General features: G+C 61.7%; 2 protein-coding genes across 2 annotated transcripts; one reads left to right on the top strand and one right to left on the bottom strand.

Moving 5' to 3' along the window:
- Window positions 1–2,621: 2,621 nt before the first annotated feature.
- MYCL (MYCL proto-oncogene, bHLH transcription factor) lies at window positions 2,622–5,488 on the bottom strand. Its single transcript, XM_065744395.1, has 2 exons — window positions 4,988–5,488; window positions 2,622–3,288 (listed from the first exon to the last, which is right to left on the bottom strand). Exons 1-2 carry the CDS (start codon window positions 5,475–5,477, stop codon window positions 2,744–2,746), a joined length of 1,035 nt encoding a protein of 344 aa, XP_065600467.1. The 5' UTR covers window positions 5,478–5,488; the 3' UTR covers window positions 2,622–2,743.
- A 3,923-nt stretch (window positions 5,489–9,411) lies between these two features.
- On the top strand, window positions 9,412–16,916 carry MFSD2A (MFSD2 lysolipid transporter A, lysophospholipid). Its single transcript, XM_065744560.1, has 14 exons — window positions 9,412–9,495; window positions 9,587–9,709; window positions 10,275–10,399; window positions 13,124–13,247; window positions 13,364–13,442; window positions 13,570–13,742; window positions 13,836–13,926; window positions 14,412–14,533; window positions 14,698–14,781; window positions 15,388–15,471; window positions 15,556–15,668; window positions 15,769–15,912; window positions 15,988–16,164; window positions 16,449–16,916. The coding sequence occupies exons 1-14, from the start codon at window positions 9,412–9,414 to the stop codon at window positions 16,504–16,506; spliced, it is 1,581 nt and encodes a 526-aa protein (XP_065600632.1). The 3' UTR covers window positions 16,507–16,916.
- The last annotated feature ends 3,505 nt before the right edge of the window (window positions 16,917–20,421 follow it).

Below are 20,421 nucleotides of genomic sequence, written 5' to 3' on the forward strand. Positions count from 1 at the left end.
GGGGGCGGGACGGGGCCGGAGACGGCCGCGGAAGGGCTGGGAGGGCGGCCCCGGACCCCCGCACCGCCCCGGGCCTCGGCCGCGGCCCTGCCCCGCTGTGTCCCGGGCTCTCGGCAGCTGCCCGCCCGCGCCCCGGGATCGATCCCGGCCCCGGCCGCGCTCCGGGTCCCGGTCCCGGTGCCGACCCCTTGTGGCCTTTCTGGGCTCCCCCGGAGCCCCAGAGCGCCCTGGGGTGGGAAGGCAGGACGGGGTGGGAAGGATGCTGTTGCCATGGCAACAGGGCAGAAGAGCCGTGGCTGTCGTCACGGCGACAGAGAGCAGCCCGTTGCCGTGGCAACCGCGGCGGCCTCCTCCGAAAGGCAGAGGCAGGCTCGTCACCGTGGCAACGCGGGAGATGGGGAGTGGGCGGCTGTCGCCGTGGCAACAGAGAGGGGCAGCGGATGGCGGGGGGAGCGGTTGCCATGGTGACGGCGGGAGGAGGGTGTCTGCGGCGCCGCTCCCCTGCGATACGCATCCTTCCCAGCAACGGGAGCGGGGTGGGGGGCGGCTGCAGAGCACATCTCCTGCGGCTGGACCCGCGAGACGGCGGCGGTCACAGCCGGCGCTCGTGAAATGCAGAGCAGTTGAGGATGGGAAGCCTGTGTGGTTATGTTGTGTGCTCAGCGGCACCAGCAGCCTGTTTTCACGGTTCCTACTGTGACACTGCAAGAGGACACATCTGCTTTAGGAACCGGGGGTGTTTGGGGTGGATATGTACTTATGGGCATGGGTTTTAAGCAGGAAAACTGAAAGGCATGTGCAAAACCGTAACTGCTCCTCTATTGCTGACAGTCAGCTCAGACCATGGGAGCTGTGCATCATTTCCAAAAGAAGTGAAGTCTGTAACATCCCACATCCTTTATCACGAGAGAAGTGCACCTTTCCACAAACCTCATTGAGAAGGTCACCTCGTTGAGCTGGGAACAGGCACTGGTCAGCCTGGGAGCCCCAGTACGCACAGAGAGCAGCGCGGCCGTGGCCACGCCGGCCTTGTTTCCTGCTTGCAGGGAAGGTGTCAGATTTAGGTCACCCTGCCCCGTGTTTAAGCTGCGGGTCCTGTGAGCCACCACTCACACAGCACTGAAACGCTTTGACACAGCACAACACAACGTGCAGAAAGCGTGAAGCACTGCAGGGAGCGGGGATGTGTGAGCCCCCACGCAGAAGCAGTGCTGTTGCAGGCTGGCTGCCTGGGGTGAGCAGCTCTGCTCTGCTCAGCAGGAACAGGACCCCGCACCCCCCCACTCAGAGCAAGACTTCTGCTGCCACTACAGACAAAACCCGAAAGCACTGAGCTCAGGGAAGCAGGGAGAACACACACATATATATATAATTTCATCCACTCGGCAGATCAGGGTGCACAGAGTTCCCCTTGAAGCAGACAGATTGCATTCCCCCCCATCCCAACTATAGGGTTACCAACAGCCCCCACCCAGGGCAGCAAGATGCAGATTGCCCTGAGCCCATTAGCAGAGTGTTGGGTTACACCAAGGCCCCTCTGAGCCCAGCACAGGCTCTCTGTCCCCTTTGCCAACAAACCCACTTGAAAGGAAGAAAAATAATCCAGGTGATTTGTCATCTGCACCCACTTACACTTCAATTGCTATGAGAAAGCTGGGACAAAGAACACAGCGGGGTGCATTCACTCCTGCTTGGGCCCTGCGCACCCCAGACAGCCCAAAACACAGCAGCCAAGCTGCTGTCCCTCCCACCCCCCCCCCCCCCCAGAGTACTGAAGCGTGATGAATGGAAACCCACAGCCACCCACATGGAAAAATCCAACCCAGGCCGCCTTTGCAACTTATTTATTTATGGAGTGTGAGGTAATGAAGAAAGTGCTAAATCCGACCACAGTGTTAACTAACAGTTCTCAGCAGGTCAGCAGAGCCATCCCTGTCAGCACCCCAGGGTGCCCCCTCCAGCCCAAATCCTGCACCACCTGAAGCATTGCTGGAGGCTTCAGGCTGCTGCAGGCAAAGGGGGAGCTGGCAGGGATGAGGGGGAACAAGGAGAACCCTGTTATTGCAAACAGGTGGGTTGGAGAGCTGCGAGGTGGGAACCAGCCTCTGCCAGGACTCAGCTCAAAGGTCCAGCAGGAATCAGCTCCTTCCTGATCTCCCTAAAGTGCAGCAGGATGGAGCCTTCCGACAGCAGAAGCCTCCCACCCCCTCCCAAAAAAAAAAGTTTTATATAAAAAAGCAAACTCTTTACCAAAACTTCTCAAAAAGTGGTACAAAAATACAGTATAAAAACACAGCCTCCAGTATAAGACTCGCAGTTACAGCAGCAGTTTCTAGAACACAAAATCCAAGACGAGCTACTGCATGAAGTGGTAGGAAAGTGAGGTACAGCCTCACCAAGCCAAGGGAGCAGGGGACTGCCCGCAGGGCAGCGCTCAGGTCAGGGTCACATGTCCCCATCACCGGCCCTGCTGGGATCCATCGAGACATGAACACCACAGAGCAACCCATGAAGGGGCTGATGGGGATGAACGCGTGGGGCAGCTCCTGGCGGTGCCGTCGGAGGGTAACAGCTGCGGCACGGCCAGCACGGCAGGACGGAGTGAGCCCTGCACTGAAGTCACTGAGCATGGCAGCAGCCACTGCCCCCTGCAGCAAGGGGGCAACAACCAACCGAAATTCAAAAATGTGCAAATCCAGAGGGAGCCGTGGGGCTGCGGGGCGGAGGAGCAGGCAGGGCCACGCTAGTGTCCCTTGAGCTCTGCAATCTGTCTGAGCAGCTGCATCTGACGCAGCCGCAGCTGCCGCTTCTCAGCCGCCATCCTCCGCTCGGCGCTGATGAGCGACTGCAGGTACTCGGAGGATTTGCTCAGGATCACCACTTTGGGCGTCTTGGGGCAGCTGGCCAGCCCGGGCACCTGGTCCCGCAGCGCCAGGAAGCGTGAGCGCAGATCGTTGCGCCGCTTGCGCTCCAGGTAGTTGTGGTTTTTCCTCTTGGCCACGTCCTCGCTGTCAGAGCCGGGGCCGGCTTTTGGCAAACCGGGGTCAGGCAGCGCGTGGAGGGGCGGCGGCTCCGCAGCACTCAGCTCCTCCCCCCGCGGGGACTGGGGCTGGGGACAGGCGTCGGGCGGAGAGCGGGCGGCATAGTTGTGCTGCTGCTGGTGGATGGAGATGTGGAAGCGCTTCATGCAGGGGTCCAGGGGGTCGGCGCGCAGCGTGATGGTGACCGGCTTCCTCAGGCTGAGCGATTGTCTCTTCTCCACTGTCACCACATCGATCTCTTCGCCCTCTGTTCATGGAAAAAGCAATCCCCGTTATTTGAGTGCCCCTCAGCACACGTCTCCCTGCAGCTCTGCCCCAAAGCCTGCTCATGCTTTGCAAGGCTGCCCCATGAGCCCCAGAAGGGATTACGTGATTTTAAATGCTCTTTCAATGCCACCACACAGGAAGATTTCCCTCCACTGCCGTGTGCTCAGACCCCCAAGACCACGCTGGGGTTTCACTGTTGCCCCACGAGCAACAAGTCCTGGGCAAAGCAGCAACAGGCAAAGCTCAAGCCCGCCTGCCTGGGGAAGGGAGGGGAGGAACCCCGGGATCAGGGAGACGCTTAGCGCCAATGACCGTCCCCGCTCTGACGCTTTCATGGCCCATTGGAATTGTAAATGAGGGACATGGGGGCAAAGCTGCCCTTTGTTCCCTCGGCTCCAGTTCCACACTCGGTGACTTGTTACTTCTCACAAGTGACAAATCCTATTCAGGCGCCCACCCCCCATTCAGCCCAGGCTGCAGGGACAGAGGTGACAGTGCTGAGGGCAGTGGGGGAGGGAGGCACAGCACTGAGCCCAAATAACTCAAAGTCATACCTAAACAACTGTGTGCCCGGTGCCACTGCAGCTGACTCCACAAAGCCCAGCGGGTCGAGGGCTGGGGACAGCGAGGTGGCCTCACCCCGCACGTGCTGCTATTGCTCTCACTTTAGCAGAGCACTTCCACCTTTTTCGTCTCTTTTCTTTGACTCTGAAGCCAGGTCCAGAGATGCTCAGTGCAGTACCATCGGTCCCCGGGGCACAGCCTCGGCTCGGCCCTTCCCCAGCCCCCCTGGCGGCGGAGCTCCGGGCCGGAATGTGGCATTCACCACTGTCACAACGCGGCCGGTCTCAACCACGTGCGTACACAACTCCCGCCGCCGTCCCTTAATAAAAGTCGGACCGCAGGGCCCGCCCCCGGAGGCCTCCCATTGGCCACCTGGCGAGGCAGCACCACCTCGCTCGCTTCCCATTGGCCCGCGGCGCCGCCCGTCCGCGCGGCCTCCCTCATTGTTTGCAATCTGTTGCTTTTTGTTCGCGCCCACGTGGCGCGGGAGGACCCGACCCGGGACCCCCGGCCCTCCCCGGCCCCGCGGATCGGGGTTAAGCCGCTTACGCCCGCGACCTGCTTACCGCGCCCGGGCTGCTAATGGCATTAAGTGCCCGGGCCGCGCCGTGACTCACCGGCCGGCAGATTTATTAACGGGGTCACGGCCCCGCGTCAGCACTTCCCGGCGACCGTGCGCACGGGAATGGGAACTGGAGTGGGACGGGGGGGAACGACTGCGGAGCCCCGAAAACCCGCGACCCGGGGAGGTGGTGTGCTCGGTGGGGGTCAGCGCGGGGCGGGCAGGAGCCGCCCCGTGTCCCCGTCCGGGAGATGGGAATAACCCCCCGCAGCGCTGCGCCCGCCGCGGTCGGTGACGCTCCGCCATCCCTGGAGATGCTTCGCCTATTTATCCCGGGGGTGCGGGACAACGCTCGGGGTCCCGAGCCGGCAGCGGTGCTGAAATGCTTGGGAAAGAGGCACAAAAGTACCCCCCCGGCCCCCGAGGACCCACTCGACGGCCACGGGAGACAGAGCCATCCACGGAAGGCAGCGTTGCGTCCCCTTTGTTGGCGTTGGGCCGCCCCAGAGGCGCTGCTCCGCACTCGGTGTCCCCGTACCAGACGCGCCCTTACCGGAATCACTTTGGCCCTCCGAGCCCGAGGACGGGGGCACTTTGCTGTCGGCCAGGGGGCACAGGAACACGGCCGCGGGGTCCACGCAGTCGCTCACAGAGCTGCCGAAGCCCAGATCGGCGCCGAAGGACGGTTTGTGCGGCGGTGCCCGCGGAGCTCCAGTGGAAAGTTTCTCCGTCATCGCCTTCTCCAGCCGCTCCCGGGCCGAGAAGCCGCTCCACATGCAGTCCCGCAGAATGAAGGCGCTCAGGTTGCCGAAGAGCTGCCCGGTGCCGATAAGGTACTCGGGTTCGTCGGGCAGACAGCAGCGCGGGGGGAAGCCCCGCTCCTCCGCCGCCGAGCAGCCCGGCCGCTCCCCGAGGGGCGAGAGGGGTGGAGTGGGGACGAGCTCGAACTTCTTCCAGATGTCCTCGCTAGGAGCCGTGGAGCGGTGAAAATCCTCCCCCGCGTCGTGGTCGTAGAAGTAGTGTTGGTACGCGTCCCGCTCCATGGCTGCATGAGGGGGGCACAGCCTGGGGGCGGCGGAGCCGGGGCAGCCGCCTCCTCCGCGCCCCCCCCTCGCGCCCACCTCTCCCGACACTGCGAACGGCGGCGGCAGCACAGAGCCGAGACGCGGGGGCATTGTTCCCCGCTCTCTTATAGCCGATGTGCGGCCGCCGTCCCGCCCCGCATCCAATCGACGGGCACTGATTTGCTAAAGAGGCGTGGCCTGTCCGCTCCCCTCCCCCCCCCGTGGGGGCTCAGCGCGGGGGATGCTGCGGCCGTGCCTCAGTTTCCCCCGTGCGGAGCGCGGGGTCGGCCCGTGGCGGCCCCGGGGTGCTGCAGCCGCCCCGCGCCGGGCCGAGTGAGGCTTGATTTGGTTGTCAAATTCTTCCCATTAACGCAAATTTGCACATTCCCAACCAAATCGCCTCCGTGGAGCGTGAGAACGGGGAATCCGAGAGGATCGGCCTCGGCACCCCGGAGCGTCCCCGTGCATCTCAGCCACATGGAAAGGTCGGGGATCGAGGGGCCCCGTCCACAAGCACTGAGGAGCTGAGACTTCTGCAGGGCGGATTTTGGCTGAGGACTGCCAGACCCTGCTGGCAGCGTGCAGCTGTGAATGGGAAAAGCTGGCGCTGGGGGATGTGAGGTTCTCTGTCCACGAGGAGTGGGGTGTGCAGAGAGGGCACAGACACCGACTGCCTCCGGGGACGCCTGCGGGGCCGGCAGAGCCCTACCCATGCACTCGGTTCCTGTCACTTGGTGCGGCCAATTCTTTCCAAGAAGGGCAAATAAACACTGAAGAAATGCTGCCAGGCACCGCCTGGAGCTCTGAGGACCATTACAAAGTCCACCTGGGATGTGCAGCACCAGCCAGCGGTACCGGGAGCCGGGGGGGCTGAGCCCCTGAGCCCCAGTCCAGGATGAGCGTCCTGACGCACCCATCCCATCCCATCCCATCCCATCCCATCCCATCCCATCCCATCCCATCCCATCCCATCCCATCCCATCCCATCCCATCCCATCCCATCCCATCCCACCCCGTCCCCGCTCCGCCGCGCAGCTCCGGGCCGCCCTCAGCCGCGGGCTCTGCGCTCCCCCTGCCGGGCGCGGAGCTCCGGGGCCGGGACACAGCGCTCCTCTCGGTGCGGGGCTCCAACCGCAGCCCCGGCGGCCCCGGGACGCAGTCCCCTCCGAGCAGCGCTGTCCCACCCGCAGGACCCGCGCTGCCGCCCCCGGGTGAACCCCCTCTTCCTCTCCCAAACGAATGTCCCTCAGCATTATGGGCTGAGCGTCGCGGGGCTCCCGGCCGCGGCTCCTCGCCCTCCCCGAGGCACCGGGACGTCTCCAGCTTTGCCCAGGGTGAGGCAGGAGCTCGTCCCGCTTCCGAGGAGCTCCGGATGTTTCTTAGGTACGAAAGGACCGCTGAGCGGGGCCGGAGCGGCCGCGCGGCCCTTTCATCTCCATAAACACCACCTGAGAGCCGCTCCTCGCGGGCTGTGCGTACAGAGGGGGGTCCCTGGGGCACGGCACTGCGGATGCAGGGGGCTGCCCGGCTTCTGGCCGCGTGCCCTTTGCAGGAGCTGCACTGCAGGAGCGGCTGTGTCCCGTCCGGCAGCTGGCGCGGCTCCAGGGATGCCACGAGGCGGTTCCCAGTGCACAGTGCCCTTTGGATTACCACTGACAGCAGGGCTGGACTTTGCTCTGGCCCCAGCATTTCCATCAGTGCACCCCGATGGGTGTCCCAGAGCTTGCCAGGCTGCGCGCTGCCACCGGCCATCCCCATGCTGCACAGCCCCCCTGCCACCCCATGGGGCTCCTGGGCTGAGCCTCCACACCAACCTGCATCCCCATCTCGTCCCCCACCCCCATTGCAACACGCTGCCCGAGGTCCCATGGGAGAGATTCGAGCAGCGCAGCACTGCCCCACACCACTGTGCAACGCGTCCCCTTTGCCCCCATGAAGACATGGGGCCCTTGCAAAATGCATTCCCAGGCCCCACGAGTGCAGGAGCACACGAAGCACCACCACCAGAACCACACTGAGTCCATCAGGCAGTGAAGTGCGTCAGACGAGGAGGAAAACGCTGTCCGTGGTGCCTCCTTATCCCACCCCCAGAGCCGGTTTGCCCATGTGTGGTGCCAGGAGATGCACTGAGCCTGGAGATGCCCTGGGGGTGCTCCCCAGCAGGGAGCGGTGCTGACGCCCCTCAGCACTACTGTCTGGTTTCAGGTGTGCTCACACTTACTCAGCTCTGGACTGTGCCAGAACTGAGGGATGGGGACATCCGGGCAGCAGGCAGGAGGCAGAGCCAACATCAGCAGTGCAGAACCTTTCCCCATCCCCACGGCTGAGCTGTGACCCCAGGGACAGCGCACAGGTCCCATCCTCAGCGGCTGTGTCACAGCTGCAAATATCCCCTGGGCATCCCCTTGGCAGAAGGTTTAACATCTTCCCCACTCCCTGATATTGCACAATGCCAGACAGAGAAAATCCTCCTAATTCCAGGAGGAAATCCCTGTTCTGTGCCCTCGTGCCCCAGTTGTGCCCTTGAGATCCCTTACAAGCACACAGGGGCCGACTTCTTACACGATCTGATAGTGATAGGACAAGGGTCCATAGCTTCAAACTGACAGAGGGGAAATTTAGGTTAGGTGTTTAAAGAAATCCCCAGATCCCAGTCTTTCTGCTCCTCCCGCTTTGGGCGCACAGCGGGGCTGCTCCTGTTTGTGGTCTTTCTGAACAACCTCAGCACAGAGAACCACTCATTGTCCTCCTAAAGCTCAGGAGCAGCTCCTCATGCTGTATCTGAGAGCAGAAATGCCACCAGGATCTGAGGAGCTCTCAGACAAAGGGATCAGAGTGGCAGCGATGGCAGTAGTGGCACTCGAGGGCTGAGGTTGGGGTTAACGCCACGCCAGCCCCATCCCGTGGCATTTCCCCACGTGATCTTTGCTCCGTGGTGGCCCGAGCAGCGCTGGCAGCCGTTACTGCACTGACTTGGCACTGATGCTTTGTTTTTGCTGAGTGCTGTGCGTGGGATGCTGTCACCAGATGCTGTGTCCCGAAGCCCCTTTGTCCCACAGGCACAGCCCCGGCCCTGGGGGCGGGGGTCCTCCCATCCCCTTCTGCTGCTGTGTCTGTGTCTCTTGGCAAAGCCTTCAGAGCACTCCGTGTCCAGAAGTGTTTTAAACAGAGGCCGCGCTCCTCAGAAAGGGGACCTGGGATTTTAAGAAAACACTTGTGATATTCATGACAAAATGAGGACTCAGAATCACATTCACTGGTTTAGGAGAAAGACGTCGCGTGCTGAAACTGCATGCAGTACAGTGCTCGTTCCTACCCCAGTGCTTCCTGTGTTCCCTGGAACGTGACTTGCTGCGTTGTTTCCTTGCTGTTTACTTACAGAGCACAAAAATTGGAGTAAATTGAGTTGGAAGGGACTTCTGAAGCTCACATGGGCTCATAGAGACCGAGATCATCTGTGTGCTGTGACTTTTTGCCATCTGCCAACCACAAACTACAAACCAGGGCCCGCGTGGCACAGGAGCCAACAGTGGGGGGACCGTGGGGGCTGAGTGCGGGGTCCTGCTTCACTCCAGCCCCTTCGATGGAGGGCTGTAGTGGGGCTGCAATGGGGCACAGGGTGCCCTTGGAGCTGGTCCCCAGCCCTCACTGGGAGGTGACAGTGCCTCCACCGCCCCAGACCCTCGCAGGGCAGCACGAAGCTGGACCAGCGCGAAGGAACGGGGACAGAGGGACACGGGGGCAGGGAAGGTTGGGGGCTGCAGGTGGGGAGCCGGGCTGGGGCGGAAGCGGACACTGACGGCAGGAGGCGGGGGCAGGATGGGGGCGGGGCGGGGCGGGGCAGGATGGGGGCGGGGCGGGGCGTACAAGGCCACGCGGGCGGCGGCTCCGCGCCCCATTCATCGCGCGCGGCATGGCGGGGGGTGGCGGTGCGGAGCGGGTCCGGGTCGGGGCTGCGGGGCTGCTGCCGCCTTCCTGCCGCCAGTCCCGCCGCAGGGTGAGCCGCCGGGCCCCGCTCTGAGCGGGGAGGTGGGGGCCGTCCCCGGTTCCGTTCCCTCTTCCCGGCCCTAATGCCGCGATCGTTGCAGGAGAACCGGGAGCGGCTGTCGGTGTGCAGCAAGCTGTGCTACGCCGTCGGTGGGGCCCCCTATCAGACCACGGGATGCGCGCTGGGCTTCTTCCTCCAGATCTACCTCCTGGACGTGGCACAGGTACCGGGACGGGGCGGGGGGCGGCGGCATTCGGTCGGGCTCCGTTTTGGGGAGGGAGGGAATGGGGTTCCACGGGGAAAGTCCCGGGAGCGGCCGTCGCTGCCGGGATCCGCGCTGGGAGTGCAGATCGACGTGTCCCCACTCCCAAGTGGCGAGTCACGGCGGTGGGACGGCTGTGGAGTCGTGGGAGCTCGGCGAGACGGCCTCGGGGTTCTGTGACCTCGCACCCCAATTGTGCCCTTGAGGTCCCTTACAAGCAGGCAAGGACCGACCTCTTACACGATCTGATAGTGATAGGACAAAGGTACATAGCCTCAAACTGATAGAGGGGAAATTTAGGTTAGGTGTTAAAAAAGTCTTTATTCAGAGGGCAGTGAAAATGCTGGTGCTGCTGCCCAGAGAGGTTGTGGATACCCCATCCCTGAAGGCATTCAGGATCAGGTTGGATGGGGCTCTGAGCAGCCTGAGCTGGTGTGGGGACCAGCCCGTGGCAGAGGTTGGAACTGGGTGGACTTTAAAGTCCACTCCAACCTTCAGCCGTTCTATGATCCTATGATTCCTGCAGCTCGACCCATTCTATGCCTCCATCATCCTGTTTGTGGGGCGAGCATGGGATGCCATCACAGACCCCATGGTGGGCTTCTTCATCAGCAAGACGCCGTGGACCCGCTTTGGCCGCCTGATGCCATGGTGAGTGCTGCCTGTAGCACCCGGTGTCCCTTCCCTGTGCACAGACTGCTGTCAGCTGTGTGCCTCCCTTGGATGAGGTTGGTAGGGCAGGATGTGCCCACAGCTTTTCTCACCCAGTAGAGATGCCAGGTGCTCCAAAGAGCCCAGGGTACTGCCAGCAGCGTTGCTCTGTGCCTCTTATCCCACTGTGCCCGAGCTGTACCCTTGTGCTGCTACGCCTGGAGCAGCTCCAGCTGCACAGGAGCGCCCAATGCCACACTCAGCTGCTGGGCTCTGCTCCTGTGGCTGTCCCCCAACCATGGCCAGTGGCAGGAATGTGCTGCCTGCAGAGCAGGTGGCCACAGGAGGGAGGGATGGGGGTGTGCCCGGTGATGTCGGGTGGTGGGGTACCAGCTGATGGTCACAAGGATGTGGTGCAAGCAGGAAGAGCAGCTGCCACAGCTCTGGGTGTCTGCACGTGGGTGCTGCCCTTGGGAGCAAAGTGCAGAGCAAAAGGGAGTTGGAGGACAGGGTGTTTGCAGAGCCCCAAAGGGTTTGTGGATGGGATGAGGGGAGGGGGGTGTCCATCAGCACCTGTCCCTGTGCAGGACAGCAAGCAGTGCAGTCTTCAGAAGAGGAGTAGGAGCCACAGAGTGCTAATGTCTGAGTGTGGCTATGGTGCTGCGTCCCACATCAAAATAACCCATGTCCTGAGTGCCTGCAGGGCACTGAAATATGGTGCAGGAAAGGGGGTAGGTGCAGGGGGTTGGGGCTGCAGGGACACACTCCTCTTCCTGCAGTTATACCCTCTGCTTCCATGGGTTTCTGTGAATAGCTCTGGGCAGAGGCAGCTGCCTGGTTCAGCCAGGCTCCACGCATGGCCTGAAATAGCCTCCCTGCAGGCAGCACGGCGGGTCTGGGGTCTGGAGATTAGAGCGGGGCTGGGCAGGATAGCTGTGCTCAGCTGCAGCTCTGCTCTGTAATCTCAGGGCAGGGGTGGGGATGGAGCTGCTGCATTCCTCTGAACGGTTCTTGCATTGTTAAAATTAGCCAGAGCTTTTGTGGTGCGCTGGGCCCCTCGGCTTGCAGGTGTTATTTGTGGCTTCAGGGGGTCTCCCTGGGCACAGTGCTTGGCCTCAGAGGCTGCTGCTGGACCCCAACCCCTCGGTACCCGGTGATGGGACGCTGTGCAAACCTGGGGGTGAATTCCTAGTGGGCTGTGGAGTGCGTGACGTGGGGCACTGACTCAGAGCACGGGGCTGCTCCTGCTTCCTTCCAGCTCTTTCTCTGGAAGCCCTTCCTGGCATGTTTCCTCCCAGCAGCTCGTCCGCGTGCTGCTCTGCTTTCGTGCAGCGTTTCCCCACTTCCCAATGACCAGAATTTCCCCTGACGTGGTGGTGATCGCGGTGTCCCAGCTCTGACCTTCCTCCTCCGGGCTGCGGCCGATTGCAAACGGTTAAAGCTCGGCGCGGCACAAAGGACCACGCCATCGCTGCGCAGCCAATGGGCACCGCCACCGCCGCCGCGTCACCGCTCCGCGGGGTCACTCGCAGTCACTCATCCCGGGGCTCAGCGCCTCGTCCTGCACCCGGAGGTGCTGGTGGTCCCGTGGGGGTACGCGCAGCCCGTGTGCGCCCGCAGTGCTGCAGTGGACGCAGCGTGCTTCCCGCCGTGCGTGGGGCTGCAGGGACCGATTCAAACCTTCCCCGGCTCCACGGCTGTGCGCGATAAGGGTGAAGGAGAGGAGTGGCTGTGAGCTGGCTCGCCCCTTCCTTCCCCCCCACCCCCCCCCGGGGTGACGTCTGTGCGGAAAAATGTGCATGTGCTGTGTCCTGTGCAGTGTGTCTGCCTGCTCTGGAGTGGAGATACAGTTTCTCAGCTCCCTTAAATTTAAACGTTGTGTCCTGTATGTCGGTCTGCGTGGAAAGATTTCCCTGTCCCCTCACTGCAGAGACAGCCCTGACCTTGTGCAGCTCTGTCTGGTCCTGCTGGTTGGGTTCCTGAGTGCAGCCCCCACTCAGCAGCTTGTGCAGCACAGGGTGCTTGCGAAGCCAGAATGAAGCCAAGATGCAGGGGGTGGCTGAAGCCAAGGTACAGGGCTGGCTTTCCATTGCTATTTGCCTGCTGGCCGCTTCTGACAGCCAAGTGCCAAGCTCTGGTGCTTGAGCAGTGCCCTCCCTGATGTGCTGTGCTTTGCACCCCAAGTCCCGCTGTGCTGTGTGCGGAGCTGCAGGAAGGAGCAGCTGCTGCTGGCTGGGGCTTGCCCTGCTCCTGCCAGCTGGGCAGTGGTGACCCTGGGATGAGGGCTCTGTGCTGGCAGGAGGTGTGGGCAGGGAGCTGTGCTCCTGCTGCTCTGCAGCCCTTGCCAGGAGGAGCAGGGTGATGGCATCCCACTGAGCACACAGCTGTGCTGCCTGTGGGAAGGGTTGGGGCTGAGAGCTGAAGGCAGGAGCAGATCAGTCCCTTCCGTTGCACCAGGGATGTTTGCTCCTGCAGGAGCAGTTTTGTTTTTCCTTTGTGAAAGTGAGTCAGCCCACTCTCCTCCCCACCCATGGGAGTTAAGGTATTTCCTACAGTCCCTTGGCACCCAGCCCTGCCTGTGTGTTGCGGTAGGGGGGGCCACTTGGGGTAGCTGGAAGTCCTCAAAATCAGGATCCTGGTCTCCACTGTGTGTACAGCAGTGGGGAGCGCGGGGCCAGTGGGTTTAATGTGTGCCTGTGAGGCTGACACTGTGTCCTCCCAAAGGATCATCTTTTCCACCCCGTTTGCTGTCATCTCCTACTTCCTCATCTGGTTCGTGCCAGACATCTCCAGGGGCCAAGTGATGTGGTATCTCATCTTCTACTGCATCTTCCAGACCCTGGTGACGGTGAGTTGGGTTCTGCATGCTGGGTCAGTGGGGAGGGACAGGGCAGGGTGGCAGGACCTCTATCTGGGTCCCACCAACACTTGTAGCCCTGAACCCATTCTTTGGTGCCGTTGCAGTGCTTCCATGTGCCCTACTCAGCGCTGACCATGTTCATCAGCAGGGAGCAGAGCGAGCGGGACTCAGCCACTGCCTACCGTGAGTGTTTCCTCCCCTCTGTGCACAGTGCTCAGCTCCTTCCTGGTTGCACCCCATCCCAGGGAGTATTGTTCAGAGCCTGAGTGCACCTGGGAGCCCCGTGCTCAGCCCCGCTGCCTCTCCCCAGGTATGACGGTGGAGGTGCTGGGCACTGTGCTGGGCACCGCCATCCAGGGCCAGATCGTGGGCAAGGCAGTTACCCCCTGCATCGAGAACTCCCCCTTCCCGAGTGAGACAAACTTCTCAGCAGCCGTAAGGGATGTGAACATGACCCACTACGTCGGCTCGCTGGCAGACACGGTAAACTGAGGGCACTTGCTGGTCCTGCTGCTCCCCTGGACAGCGCTGGCTGCCAGGAGGAGGCCCTCCCTCACTGCTCCCCCTCTCGCACAGAGGAACGCCTACATGGTCGCAGCGGGGGTCATCGGGGGGCTCTACATCCTCTGCGCTGTCATCCTGTCGGTGGGCGTGCGGGAGAAGAGAGGTGAGATGGAGAGGGGCTGTGATGCATGGGACTCCTGGAGGAGCTGCAGCCTCATCTGAGGGTCCTGCCCCATAGAGAGGGGCAGAGAAGCTGGGGTGGCTCTGCAGAGTGGCAGTGCTGTGGGTAGGAGAGCACAGCATCTCCGGCTCATCTCACCGCACTGCTGTGAGGACTTAGCTCTCTGCACTGCTGGAGATAACGTTCATCTCACGTGTCTTTGCTGGCAGAGGTTGTGGTGCCAGAGTGAGGTGATATCCAGAGTCCAGGGCTCTGGTCCTGCCCTTCCTCTGCTCTACACCAAGCTCAGCTTATCCTGAGCAAAGCAGTGCCCCTCTGAAACTCTAACTCTGGGCTGGGGACTCCTTTCCCCATTGCCCTTACATCCCCAGGTCCTGTGTGCTGCTCTGCAGCAGGTTTGGGTGCTTTGCCCTGTGTCCCCAGGGTGCTGCCCGTGGGTCTGATGATGGGCTTGCTCTGCTCCCCAGAGTCCTCTGAGCTGCAGTCAGATGAGCCGGTCTCCTTCTTCCGAGGGCTGAAGCTGGTGATGAACCATGGTGCCTACATCAAGCTCATCACTGGCTTCCTCTTCACTTCACTGGCCTTCATGGTGAGTGCGCTGGGCTGGAGGATGGGGCTGGGGGCAAGCTGGAGCCTGGAGGGCCAGGATCAGTGATCCAGAACAGAGTGAGGATGTGGATAGAGTGTGGGCAGCAGTGTCTGCTTGGGATGGCCAGGGTGTCCTCCCCTGACCATTGTCTGCTCCCTTTGCAGCTACTGGAGGGCAACTTTGCGCTCTTCTGCACCTACACCTTGGGCTTCCGCAATGAGTTCCAGAACATTCTCCTGGCTATCATGGTGCGTATGGCCCCACTGGAGCCCCCAGGGATGTGAAGCGCACAATGGCATCGTATGTCCGAGCTGGGGAGTGAGGGAGGGGCTGTGGGGACAGTGACCAAAGGTCCCTTGGGAGCAGAGGAGGGAGAAGGAGTCACAAAAGCAGGGTGGGTCAGCAGGAACAGCAGTGTCTTTGTTCCCATGTGAAGACTGCCAGAGATGGAAGAACAGGAGCCGCAGGGGCCTTTTGTCCAAATCTGGCCACTTATCTCCCTTCCACCCCCTTCAGAAAAGGAGCTTGGTGTTCCCTGCCTGGGACGGAGCACAAGAGCTCCTTGGGAGTCCTATGGGATGGGAAGGTCTGAAGTGCCAAGCCCTGCAGAGCCTGGCTCCTGGCCGCAGCGGGGGTGGATCTGGCTCCTTCCTGTGCCCAGGGCAGCCTGGTCTTTGGCTGGCCAAGGGGAGTGGTACTGGGGCACTCTGCAGTGTCCTTATGTACCTACTTCAGCTCCCTGCTCTTCTGGGTGGGTGTGGGTGCCCTGTGGAAGCCTGGGGAGTTGGGTGAGGGGCTGAGACTGGTGGGCAGAGCCTCGACAGCCAGTGACCACAAGCCCCCTCTTTCCACAGCTCTCAGCCACCCTGACCATTCCCTTCTGGCAGTGGTTCCTCACTCGCTTTGGGAAGAAGACTGCTGTCTACGTGGGCATCTCGGTGAGTGGGTGCGCAGAGCTGCTGTGGCTGAGGGCAGCAGCTGTAGGGCTCTGGGAGACCAACCCAGCTTCTGTCTCCCCACAGTCTGCCATCCCCTTCCTCATCATGGTGGTTGTCCTGGACAGTAACCTCATCGTCACCTACATTGTGGCGGTCGCGGCGGGGATCAGCGTGGCAGCCGCTTTCCTCCTGCCCTGGTGAGCACAGGGCCCTCTGCTGAGAGCAGGGCTGGTCTCTATGGGGCACTCTGTGGTTCTTGGGGGTCCTGGAAGGAGATGCTCACCTATCTCCACGCAGGTCCATGCTCCCAGATGTCATAGATGACTTCAAGCTGCAGCACCCTGAATCCCGTGGCCACGAAGCCATCTTCTTCTCCTTCTACGTCTTCTTTACCAAGTTCACCTCGGGGGTATCCCTGGGCATCTCCACGCTCAGCCTGGAGTGAGTGTGGTGGGGATGGCAGCGGGGTGAAGCCCAGCTGTGGTTCTCCCATCTCTGACGTGTGTATGTCTGCAGCTTTGCGGGGTACCAGACACGGGGCTGCTCCCAGCCCAGCGAGGTGAACATCACCCTGAAACTGCTGGTGTCAGCCGTGCCTGTGGGGCTGATCCTGCTGGGCCTGCTGCTCTTCAAGCTGTACCCCATCGATGAGGAGAAGCGCAGGGAGAACAAGAAGGCCCTGCAGGACCTGAGGTGGGTGTGGGAGGCGGCCGTGTCGTGTGCCAGGGGTGTGGGGACGGCTCAGGCCTGGGCTCGTCAGGCGGCACTGGGAGATGTCTGGGAGCTGTGGGTGGCAGTGAGGAGTGGTGGTTCTGCCAATCCCAACTGCAGGAGAGGTGGCGTGAAGTGTTCGAGGTTGGCATGGAACCTGCTCTGGTTGCTTAAGAGCTGGGCTGGGTCTGCACGTGATGGCTGTGGGGCTGCGGGGTTCCCTGCGGGATGGAGGCAGCTGTGCTTCACACCTTCTTCCCCCACAGGGAGGAGAGCAACAGCAGCTCGGAGTCAGACACCACAGAGCTGGCCAACATCGTGTGACCCCACAGCTCACCCGCGTGCAGCCCGGTGGGGCTGGGAACTGCGGGGCACCCGTAGTGTACATTACACAGATGGACCCATGGATCTGGAGCAGCCGTCCCCAGGCAGAGCACAGCCCCCTTCCCAGTGCGGGGCCGGGCTATGGGTAGTGTACATTACACTGTGACCGTGCCAAGGGCAGCTCACTGCTGCACTCTGTACATAGGACACTAATTTAGGAAGCTGTTCTGTTTGTGTTGTTGTTGTTTTTTTTATATAGATGATTAACTTAATGATGTAAATATTAAACTTTCCTATTTGTATATAATGATCTGGAACTGAATTTGAGGACCTGTTCATATATGATCTCATTAAAGTGGGGAAACCTGCAGTGCTGTGTGGAGGAGCTGTGCGTGGCACCCCTAGCCCTACCCACAGCCCTGTCTCCTTGCACAGTGCCTGCACTGCAGTTGCCCAACAAAGGCACCATTATTTTCTCTCTTTCAAGAGCAGGGGGAGGAGGAGGGAGGAATGAGACCGAAGTGCTGGTGGTGAAGAGCGCCAGCACCGTGCTGGAAACAGGAACAGCAGCTGCTGAGCAGGGGGGAACTGGAACGCGGTGGTGGGTGACACTCAACACTTCTTCCCTGTGCAGAGTGCTGTGCGAGTGTTGATGTGTGCAGATATTTATACTGTGCTCACATTCCCTTCTCCCACGAGAGCTCTGCTTACTGGGAGCACTGTGCTCTTGGGGCAGGGAGTTGGAGCTGGGGGCTGCAGTCTGGGGGAGAGGGGACAGTGGGGCTGCAGCTGTGCTGTCCCTGTGGCACAGTGCTGGGGCTGACATTTGAAGCGTGTTTGCCAAAGGAGAAATGAGTGGGGTCAAAGCCCAAGTCCCTCTGTACAGTGGGCTCAGTTCTGTTCCACTTCCAGCTACAAGGGGTAGGATGAGGATGGAGCCTCAAAAAAGTAGGAACAGGAACACGTGCTGGGAGGTGCCATGTGCTCCCAGCACAGCACGGGGGGAAAAGGTGCTGAGCTGCTTGGGGCTGTGAGACTGCTGCTGCCTTTTCTTTCTCAGAGTTTGGACGTAAACCTGCCGTTTCACTCCCTGCCTCCTGTTCTCCGGCTCCGCGGGGCTCACAGGGAGGTTCTGTTCGGGCTCCTCGTGCGACTGAAGGAACTCAAAGCGCCGTCAGCTTGAACCCGAGCCCGGACACTCCTCACCGGGTGCACCTCTTCTGTTTGGGGCTTTTAGGAACAGAGATGGGGGGGGCTGGGTGGAAATGAGCACAGGAACTGCCAGCAGCGCCCGGGCTGAGCTCCAGCACCGCGGTGAAGGCCGTGCGGGGCAGCGCTGGCGCCAGGGACGCGGTGACACGGAGATGCTCCGCGGTCCCGGAGCAGCTGTGTTACAGCGACCGAGGTCGCTCTCTGTGCAAACGCAGCCGCACACACAAAGGCTGCCGCCGCGTTTCGGGGGGCGGCCGTTAATCGTTCACGGACCGCCCCGCGCAGCCAACGCCGTCCCCCGCCGCGGTGCAGCGCACGATCGCTCCGCCCCAGCACGGGACGCCGGAAGGGGGCGGGGCGGCGCGGGCCGCCACCAGGGGGCAGCAACCGGGGCCCCCGAGACCCCGCCCCCAACGGAGACCCCGCCCTTCCCCTATTTGCCTCAGTCCCGCCCCCTCTCCATCCGCCAATCGCAGGCCGCCGAGACCCGGGGCTCCTCCCCTTCTCGCGCTCCGCGCCGGGCCGTGCGCACTTCCGGTGCGCGGGGCGGGGGCCGGAAGCGGCGGGCGCGGGGGGCGTTGGGCGGCGGCGGCGGAGGGGCAGCGGGAGGTGAGTGCGGCGAGCGGGAGCGGAGCGGAGCGGGGACGCGGCGGTGCCGCCTCAGCCGGGGGCGGCTGCGGGCCGGGCCCTGTGTGGGTGTGGTGGTTTGGCCCTCCCCGGTCGCGGGGCAGCGCTCTCTCCGCCGCGGCGGCACTGTATCTCCCGTGGGGTGGGGTTGGGCGGTCGCGGTGGGGGTCCCCGCGGTTCTCCGGGCGCCCTCTGCGGCGGTGCTCAGCTGTACCGCGCTGCCCGCCCCGCCCCGCCCCGCCCGCCGCCACCTCCGGCCCTGACCGCTGCCCTCGGCCCCGGGGCGCCGCTCGCGGTGGGCGCGGGGCTCTGCACGGGCCCCGGTTCTGAAGGTTCTGAACGCCGCGGGACGGCGGCCCCGGCGTTCCCCTTTTCCCTTCTCAGCGCTCCTCGTGTCCGTGGGCGCCGCTCCTGAGCCCGTCCCGGAGCCTTCCTCGCGTCCCCCGTGAGCTCGGGGCAGCAGCGCCAGGCTCGGGCACCGCGGGTTCCCCCGGGCCGGGCACATTCCGTTTGTAACGAGTTCGGGAGAATTTGTTATCTGGGGGCGCTCAGATCGGCTCCCCATGAATTCTTCGGGGCGGTTTTGGTTTTCTGGGCGCAGCGGGTCCCAGCCGGGCCTCAGTGCTGTCAACAAGTGCTGTCGTGGGGAGCTGTGCCCGGCAGCCCTGTGCCCCTCGCACCTAACGCAGACTGCGCCTGCCTCGCCCCAAAGAGCGCCTTCCTTTTCGGCTGAGCTGTTTTAGGAAACAAAATTCTTTGGTCTTTTGGAAGATATAAACGCTGAAAGTCATCTGGTAGCTGCTCCCTTGAGATATTCCAGTGTCAGCCCAGAATAAGCTGTGGTATGTTCTTAATTTAGTTATTCCATCTTTACGTCTCCTGCCTGCAGAGCAGGAAGTAGCTGATGTAAATGTTGCGTTGCTGACAGCGTTCGGTCGCTCTGACAGGAGCTGAAGCTCTGAGGCGTGGGTTGGCCTCCGATCTGGAGCTGTTTGTGGCTCCATCAAACCAGGGCTGTGGGTTCAGGTGCTGCTCGGGTGATTTTGGTGTGCTCTGTTCCCCGGAGCCCTCGCTGCGTGCTGAGGGACGTGCTGACCCCAGGATGGTCTCTAAACAGGAAACTCCACTTCAGGGTTTGCGGTGTAGGATTGGCTCTGGTGTTTTTACAGAAAACCCTCATCCCTTTATTGCTCCGATGGGTTTATGAAGCAGTCTTGTTGCTGATGAAAGCTTGCGTGCTGTGCAGTGCTCAAAACCGTGTTCCCAAGCACGGGAGGAAGTAAGGATTAGCTAATAAATTAACCAGACATGCTGTGCAGATTAATAAATGTTCTGCACCAGGGTGAAATGCACAAAGTGTTTGCTGAGAGTCCATGGCTTCCACTCCATTGGTAATCAAAGTTCAATTGAATTTAAACAAGACCTAGATTTAAGGCCTGCGTTGCAGCCCCAGGAGGGAGGGCTGCTGAACTCCGCCAGCACGCTGTGGCTCTGCTGCGTGGTACAGCTCCGGAGCCTTTTCCCTTTTCTGGGCACGGAACAGCACACAGAACAGAAATGACTCAGACGTGATCAGTGTCTCAGCTTCCTCTTTGAGGAAGGCCAATGAGATCCTGCTGTATGTACCGAGAGCTGTGAAGTCAGTTCATCGGTTACTGACACGTTCCTCTGGTGCTGCCCAAGCAGATCTATTTCATGGCCTTTTTTTCCCCTCAGTAAATGTTGCCCTCTGTGGATTGCGTGTCCATATTAGTTGGGCTCTTGTTGTCTTGGGCTCTTGCCTGTGGAGCTGAACCTTTCTATTTCATCCAGGCTGGGTTTGTAGATCAAAAGAGCATCTCCAGAGCACAGTGAGGGTGAGACAGGGTGGGTGTGTGAGGAGTGGCAGTGTAGCTGCCCGCACATAGCGCTGACCTCGCCACCCGTTTACCAAATGACTTCACTTCCAAGTTGCCCTAATGCTGCCCACTGAATAGAAATGGAAGTAATGTCACCATCTGCCAGGCAGTATCAGCTCTGCAGAGCGGGCACCAAGTGCTGTGGGCTCATGGCCTCCCCCAGGGAGACCCGGCCGAG

Source organism: Cyrtonyx montezumae, unplaced genomic scaffold, assembly GCF_038088225.1.
Source record: "Cyrtonyx montezumae isolate F1298 unplaced genomic scaffold, pur_monq_1.0 scaffold_31, whole genome shotgun sequence".
NCBI classification, from domain to species: Eukaryota; Metazoa; Chordata; class Aves; order Galliformes; family Odontophoridae; genus Cyrtonyx; species Cyrtonyx montezumae.

Excerpts from the sequence above, each read along its gene's own strand:
- MYCL (XM_065744395.1), bottom strand. The coding sequence starts at position 5,477 with ATGGAGCGGGACGCGTACCAACACTACTTCTACGACCACGACGCGGGG. Across the intron at positions 3,289-4,987 it reads GGAGGGCCAAAGTGATTCCG|AGGGCGAAGAGATCGATGTG; the intron begins GTAAGGGCGCGT and ends TTCCATGAACAG.
- MFSD2A (XM_065744560.1), top strand. The coding sequence starts at position 9,412 with ATGGCGGGGGGTGGCGGTGCGGAGCGGGTCCGGGTCGGGGCTGCGGGG. Across the intron at positions 14,534-14,697 it reads TCACTTCACTGGCCTTCATG|CTACTGGAGGGCAACTTTGC; the intron begins GTGAGTGCGCTG and ends CTCCCTTTGCAG. Across the intron at positions 15,913-15,987 it reads ATCTCCACGCTCAGCCTGGA|CTTTGCGGGGTACCAGACAC; the intron begins GTGAGTGTGGTG and ends GTATGTCTGCAG.